General features: G+C 39.8%; 1 protein-coding gene across 10 annotated transcripts in view; it reads right to left on the bottom strand.

The window, feature by feature from the left end:
• Positions 1–4,821, bottom strand: part of UBR5 (ubiquitin protein ligase E3 component n-recognin 5) — an 80,242-nt gene extending 75,421 nt beyond the window's left edge. For 5 of the 10 annotated variants that reach the window (XM_087962070.1, XM_026690148.2, XM_026690157.2 and 2 more), the window contains exon 1: positions 4,480–4,821. In XM_087962070.1, the coding sequence (XP_087818196.1) occupies positions 4,480–4,541 (62 nt within the window). In that variant the 5' untranslated portion in view covers positions 4,542–4,821. The remainder of the gene's footprint in view (positions 1–4,479) is intronic. The other 5 variants (XM_087962071.1, XM_026690165.2, XM_087962072.1 and 2 more) reach the window with 4 other exon arrangements.
• Between the last annotated feature and the right edge of the window lie 3,009 nt (positions 4,822–7,830).

A 7,830-nucleotide genomic window follows, 5' to 3' on the forward strand; every position in this document is an offset into this window, starting at 1 on the left:
TGGAAACTGCAACAACCCTGCCTTCTGTTATCATGGAATTAGTACAATTTACGGGAAAATATTACAATTTCATTTACTCGTATTGGTCACACCTAAGAGCCTAAGAAGACAAGTAGAAGAAATCAAGATTTTAAGGAATTCACTATTTTCAAGAAATAATGCATAATAAACACTTTACAAAAACTAATTATTTTATTTTATGCAGCTTCAACCAAAATATCTTATCTACAAGTTTACAATTTGTCATGCTACATTAAATGTTTTGCTCTAGTTCAGGGGTCTCCAACATTGGCAACTTTAAGACTTGTGGACTTCAACTGCCAGAATTCCTCAGCCAGCTCTGGGAGTTGAAGTCCACAAGTCTTAAAGTTGCCAAGATTGGAGACCCCTGCTCTAGTTTCCTTCCCATTCAGAAGAGATATTCATGACATGGGGAAAATTGTCAACTACCCCACACATGGGTAGGAATTGAAAGATTCTTTTTTTCACTGCATTTATAAAATATTCCATGCTTTTCCAAAATAAAACAAAAGAATAAGTACAGCCTTTATTACCAAATGGAGAATTGCATTACAGAATGATGCCTGTAATGCAGAGAGCAGCAATAAATCCTGATTCTGTGATTCTTGAGTTGGGGGAAAGAAAATGTAATTTTAATGACTATGAAGCCATTGAAAATTAATGGATCATAGTCATATCTAAAGCCTTGAAAACAATAATAAAGTACTAGAAGACCTATTTTAATATTCTGATCAGGATCACACAACACACTAAGTTGTAAAATAAACCCATCACATCATCACTTAGCATTATGTGTTAACTCAGCCATGTGTCGGGTGGTGGTTTTTTTAGTTTTGGATGTCACAATGAAATAAAAATATTGGCAAAATATAAAAGTTTGGAAGATAACTACATGAAGATTAATCATACAGCAAACAAAAATAGACATTTTCCAAGTCAATGTGGTTCCCATTTACTTATCTACTCATTATGCCAAGTCAAAGGCACACTCTCAAGCCATATCCATACACAGCTTAAAAACATGAATATCAGCTAGAGTATAGACACATAAAAAAATTAATACAAAGTATTTTCACTATATCTTCAGCACTTTTATTGCATTTTAAAAACAATGGAAATTCTGATGTAATAAATTGAGCCATTATCAGTTAAACTGAATAATTTCAAAGTTATAATTTTTGTTAGATGACTATTATTAAAAGTGTGATATGTCTACATATTGAATTCCCAATTTCTTGAGGTAGAAAGGCAAATAGAGTAATTATATTTAAATTTGGACCAATGTATTTTTGAAGAGAGAGGAAAAGACATATAACATTATGTTCTCCATATATTTCAAATAATTACAGCAGCAATCCTGCAAAGACTAGAAACAGTAACACATATTCAATGTGGATTACATCATTTATTTTAAATATTTCTATAGCTGCATATCTTGAAACTAAATAATAGGCAGCTTATAACTCAGTAATAATGGATGGATGGATGGATGGACGGACAGACAGACAGACAGACAGACAGACAGACAGAAACCCAGAAAACCAAAACAAAAAAGTTGGTGCTAGAACCACACTCCACTGATGCAACCTGTCACATTCTCACCCTGCTCTGACCTCACCCAATCCCAGTGCCTGGGAGAAGATTCAAGTCTTGAATGCTCTCCGAAAGGTTAAAAGAGTAGGGGGTTCTTCAAATGTCATGTGAAGGGTATTCCACAGAGGCTGCAATGGAAAAGTCACACTTCTGAAGACCCACAAGGTAACAGTCTTTACGATAAGATCCTTGGAACCTACCTACTCTATCTGCTTTGGTGGGACAAGTAGAGACCCTAGGGGAAAGGGTTAGGGAGAAGCAGTCCTGCAGATAGCCTTTTCCCATGTATATATAGTTTTAGACTGTTACACACATTTTAATGTTCAGAATATACATTTTTCATAAACCTTTAAAAATCCTTTTTATGATCCAGTAATCCCTGTTCTTAAAACCCACTGGCAGGAAATATATATTTTTTCATTTAATATGTTGTATCTTTAAAACAAAGTCTAACATGACATTTACATTTTTATATTTCAAGTTTTGTAAAAGCAATACATCAAGATTAGATTTCATCAACACTAAATGCAATACTAAATATGACTTCTATTTCCACTAACTTAAGTGGAAATTAAATTCAATTAATCTGGATTTAATCCGTTGCTTAAGTATCAATGAAATATTGTGAAAAAGCTAAGCACAAAGCTTTTCAGGTTCACGTATCGTAGTTTCTACAATTTATCCAGTTCACATGATTCTCTGATCTATAAACTAAATCAATCAGACCATATGAGACTTTAGAGAAAGGGTCTTCAAAATTGGCAAGTTTAAGACTTCTGGACTTCAACTCCCAGAATTCCTGGACATGACTGGAAGAGGGATTCTGGGAGTTGAAGTCCAGAAGTCTTAAAGCTGCCATGTTTGAAGAACCCTGCTTTACAGTGAAATGCAGTCCACTAATTTGGGGCTCCGTGTATCATCAAACTAAGGCAGTGTCAACAGTTATTAAGAGTATGGATAGAATTGAAAATCAGAGGAAATTCAAGGATGTTGCTGCAAAGCATCCTGTACTCTCCACCCATGAAGTGTTGTATCACTTGTCATTTCTTATGACATCATGACAATGTATTTTACTACATCTGCTGTATGTCATTAACAATTATCTCTGAGGGGGAAACAAAATCTTACAATATTACAATAGCAAATAGCTTTTATTACATATTCTTTACATTTATATAATCTAGGCAGTTATACCAATGTAAATCACAGGTAAGTTACTTAGCCAGTGACAATACATAAAAACTGCCTTGGTTTTAAAGTGAAGTCTACCTGCTTAAGAATTAAATGATTTTTAAACATTTGTAGATGTGAAGAGAGAAATGAAAAGAAAAAAACAACAATGACACTATGTCTGAAATAATAGCATTTGAATGGGTTTTCTCTACCTCCCTTGTCACTGTACTAGATGCTGTAATACAAGTATGCTACAGAGATATAATGTATAATACATAGTATATGTATAATACATAATATAATATATAATAAAGGTATCATACACTGAGGAAAGATCCTTTATATTCACTTCTCTATTAAAAAGCCTCACAATGAACCCTAGAAAGGCAATCAAAAACTATGAAGAAATGCTCCTTTTTAAGTATGAAGACTTTTAGAATCAAGCAGCTTCATAAAGGTCTCTCACACTATTAAATTCTTATCTCCACTACTCTGTAAGTCTATGTTAGAAATAACATGCCAGCTCAAAGTAATATTGAAGCTGTAACCAATCCCTGAAGCATCCTTTTTCTCAGTAAATGGCACTGCAGTACAAAATGTGTCAGTAGGTCATTCAAAAAAACCACACCCAACCAAGACATTTTAAACTATAGATCCCCTTTTTGGTTTATGGTCAGTCATACTGTAATTTGGATGAGATGCAATTCCCACACTGATCTATGCTTGTCCTTCAGCATTTTCATTTTGTTTCAGTCATTTGGGAGTAGGAGACAAATTCATTCTGAAATAATATCAGGTTACTCATAGCAGGTATCCTTTTGTATGCTATCCCAAACCAGTGGCATAGAAATGTATTGCATGATATCAACATGGACTTGAATTACATTCAGTACTGCACAAGAAAAGCTAGAGAGCTTAACTATAAATTATGATACAAAATATAACCCATTGCAAACTGCATTATGGAAATCTAAAAATTAAACCAAAAAGACAAAAAGCATCCCAGAACATTCTAAAGCTGGTGAGGAAAATCCTGAAGCTACAGATTTTTTTTAATCCTATCTGCAACACCGCAAGAAATAAAAGGTCCATTATAGTTCTAAAGCCCGACGGGATCATACTGCAAATGCATATTTTCATGTCATCCAAAGCAACAGGAGGGTAACTCACAATCACACCTATACAAAATATGAAATGGCCCGAGGTCCGTCCCCCCCCCATTTAGCAATGGATCTGGAAGGACCTAGTCCAACTCATCTTTTCCAGATTCCCCCAAACCAAAACTAGTCGACCCGTTTCCCCGCTGGATCCCAACCACAACCGGTTGGACGTGCTTGAATTCACCCCCAAATAAGCAATGCCAGCACTGCAACTTTTTCGCTCAACATCCGCCGTGAAAGAAGCGACGATGTGCCCGGGAGGGTGGCTCGGGCAGCTCCATCCACGCGGCCTTCGCTTTCAACGCTCCCGGAGAAGGGCGAGAGGAAACGAGATTTTCGGGGTTAAAATCCGCGACGGCGGGGGGGAAGGGCTCCCCCTCCGAGGCCCCCTCCCGGCGTTTCACCTCCAGCCCGCCGCGCTCGCGACCCACGTTACCGGGGCTCCTCCCCTCACGCACGGGGGGCTCCTCCCTCTTCTCCTCCTCCCCCTCCTTCCCGGGGGGCCACTGGCCGGGCTCCCCTCCCGCCTCACCTGTCATTGAGCTGGTCCTCGGTGCCCGGCAGCGGGTGCACCACGAAGTGGATCGATGTCATGTTTTGCTCCCCCTCCCTGGAGGGAGGCGGGCAGGGGCCGGGCGCCCAAGGAGGAAATGGAGGGGGGGCGGGAGGAAGGACGGGCGAGGGGGAACTTGGCGTCTCCTTCAGGGTGTCGCGGTTACACTCGGGAGCCTTCGCTCCGCACGAGGGCTGGGAGAAAAAAAACCGGGCAACGCGGGGCGCAGGAACGGCAGGAAAGGTTTCGGTCAGCACCCTGCTCTCACACGAGCCGCCATCTTAACTTCCAAGCTGCCCCTCGCTTCCCTCCCTCCCTCCCTCCGCTGCGCCGGGAACAGAGCGGAAGGTGGGATGTCACCTGAGCCAACAGCAAATAGAAAGCCCTCACTAACTGGCGAACCGGCAGTATCCTTGTAAAGTCGGCAGCGATTGGCTGATGGGACTGGAATCGGCGTGCTTACGTCAGACGTGAGCGTTTTAAGGGGAGGAAGGGCTAGTGCTGCTTTCTTTGCAGAGGGGAGGCGTTGGGGAAGGTGCGCGCGGCCTCCCGCGATGGGCGGAGCTTTGCTTGCTCGGAGTCCGCGTGGGGGTGGGAGGGAAGGAGAGGCGGTTTGTTTCATTGCTATCTTGGCGCCGTGGCGGTGGTGTCTGTTCTCTTGAGTGGAATCCAGAAGAAGGGCCTATTTGGACAGTTCCATGTTGGGACGTGGGGGGAAGAGAAGACTGCACTTGGTAGCTTCGTGCAGGAAACTTGAAAAAGGGCTTCGCTTGGAAAAGGGCTTTTGCTTTCTCTCTGGACGTTGGGGTGCATTTGAGGATTGGGGAGCATCCAGATATGTGACCGCTCACTTGTGTAGTGGCTATGAAATCCGGACACTGAATTCCAGGACTCGCCATAGACATTGAAGCCGGCCGGGTGACTTTAGGCAATCCCTTTTCCAGCCCAACCCACCTCACAGGGTTGTTGCTGTTGTGGGGAAGATAGGAGGAATGAGTATTACAATAGACTTGCTGCCTTTAGTTATTTATTTAAAAAAAAAATATTAAAGGCTGGGTAAAAATAAAAACAAATTGCTGCTGAGTTGTCTTTCTTCATACTGGTGCTGTGTGGATAAGTTGAACAGCAACTCCCGGCCTCCCAAGTATTAATAGCTGTGGTATTAATTTCCATCTGGTTGTAGTCCAGTCCTTCCCAGAGAGGCCTAACCTGAAATGATGATGAAAAAAACCCCAAGAAAATATGAAATTTTTGTTTTTGAATGTGATGGGCAGAATTCGGATAAGTTTACTGAGTTCATGGGCAGCAAAATATTTTGCCGAAGAAAATCACTTAAATATTAATGTGCATTCATTATACTGAATGCAGTGTTAATTAGGATGAATAAAAATATCAAGTGCTGGGAGGCCATATTGATAAAATGGGGTCTGTTTCAGCAACATGCTACCCCAGTTGTTATTCTGGGGACTTGTGATGGGGTTTACTACTTTTCAGGGTGAACTTGAATTAAAATTCCTGCTCCCAGTTCTTTTGCAACCTTAACAGCCTAAGGCTTGCTCACAAGTGTTGGATGAGGTGAGAGGAAAAGTGGGAGGGGTGCAGACTCTTCAGCTGCTAAATCTAATTGTACAAAGCTGATCCATGAGATTGGAAACCTTGCAGTTAAAAGAGTCTTGCCACTGTCTCTCCTGCTACCCTGCCTAGCCCTGGCAGCTACCATTTCAGCTGCTTGGGCAGAGAGGAGTTTCCCAATCCCATGGATCAAATCTGTACAATTGGAGATATGGAAAACAATTAGATCACCTATGGAATTTGAATACTTTGAAATACTGGTGGCGGGGAGGAGACCCATTTTGAAAAAAAAGCTACCTCGCTGCCAAAGCAGATTAGTGGTGGAAAACTGCCAGGAATTAAAGGATGTCCCCTGTGGCATTTTTAATCCATTCTGCATTTGTATCAGGAGAAGAGATGAAATACTAACTTTAAATAGAAACCAGTAATGTTGAATTAAAGCTGCCTCTGTAGCAGACTGGAGATGAGATGAGGATATATAATCTTTAAAATTGTAGCATGTTTTATGCTGTGGTTAGGAGATCATGAGAAGGAGCCTTAAGCTTAAAGGTCTTAAGAAGTTTGCAAAATGTATTTGAAAATTTAAAATAGCCGATTTATTTTTCTGTTGAAAAGAATACCAAATACAGGTTCTTTGGTTTATATTTGGCAAACAAGATTTAATGACTAATTTGGAAGAACATATATGAAGCAATAATTATTTTTATCACAAATGGATGAATGATATTATATACTTCATCTTTCAGATTTAGAAGTTTCTTAATGGAATAGAATTAGATCTATTGCCAGATGTTTTGAGAAGGACAACTTACCTGAAATCTTGTCTGCTTCCTGTGGAACAGCTTTTAAATGAGCCATCTGTGCTTCTCTTAAACAGCAATTCATTTCCTTTTGTATGTTAAAATTGGTTGACTATATGCCATCAAGTTGGTGTTTACTCTTAATGACCACATAGATTTAATCCAGGTTGCGTTTCCAACCTGGTTCTTTATATGTTGTCAAATCATCCTAAAATTCAGTTGGGACTCTCAGCCATTACATTTTTAAAAAAAATAGTTCATAACTAGCATTCCCTCAGTTCCTGTATAATAGTTCCCCTACTTATTTCTATAGTCTCTTCCAAGTTAAATATAATGAAATACATATAGTACAATACAATGCAACACAACACCCATGACAATCCTCAAGTAGCTATGCTGGTCCAGATTGTGAGAACTGAAATCCAATGTATCTGGAGAACATCGGGCTGGAAAAGGCAATGTTATAAGTATCATTCTAAAGATTCTGCATTGTCATACTGCATTTGAGAATCTAACTACTTGTTTTTGCTGTACTAGGGGCTCCTAGGATTGATATAGTACCTCAGCTCTGAACCAAACTGTTTGGTAACGCTAAAAAAACAGTCCCAACTAACATTGGAACAGAAGCAGCCCTTATAAGCAAGAAAGGGATGTAGGAGAGTAAGAATCCCTTTCTAAGAAGAAACAAGGCAGCTCATCCATCAGGAAAACTTGTACTATAAAAGACCTTTAAGGTGGCATCCTCATTTCAGTTGATATCCTATTTCTGTATTTCTAGCAGGAAACAAAGCGATCCTCAAAACTAAGTTAAAAATATTCAAACTATAGTCATTATTATAAATATATATATTAAAAAGTATTGCAGTTCTATACAATATTCCTATATAAAGGATCAGCCAAACAAGCAAAAAAAAAAAACCTGGGGCACACTTTCCATGTCATTGGAATTTTCATCAGG

Source organism: Notechis scutatus, chromosome 3 (genome assembly GCF_049901735.1).
Source record: "Notechis scutatus isolate UNSWTSFEM ecotype Mainland chromosome 3, rNotScu1.2, whole genome shotgun sequence".
NCBI classification, from domain to species: domain Eukaryota; kingdom Metazoa; phylum Chordata; class Lepidosauria; order Squamata; family Elapidae; genus Notechis; species Notechis scutatus.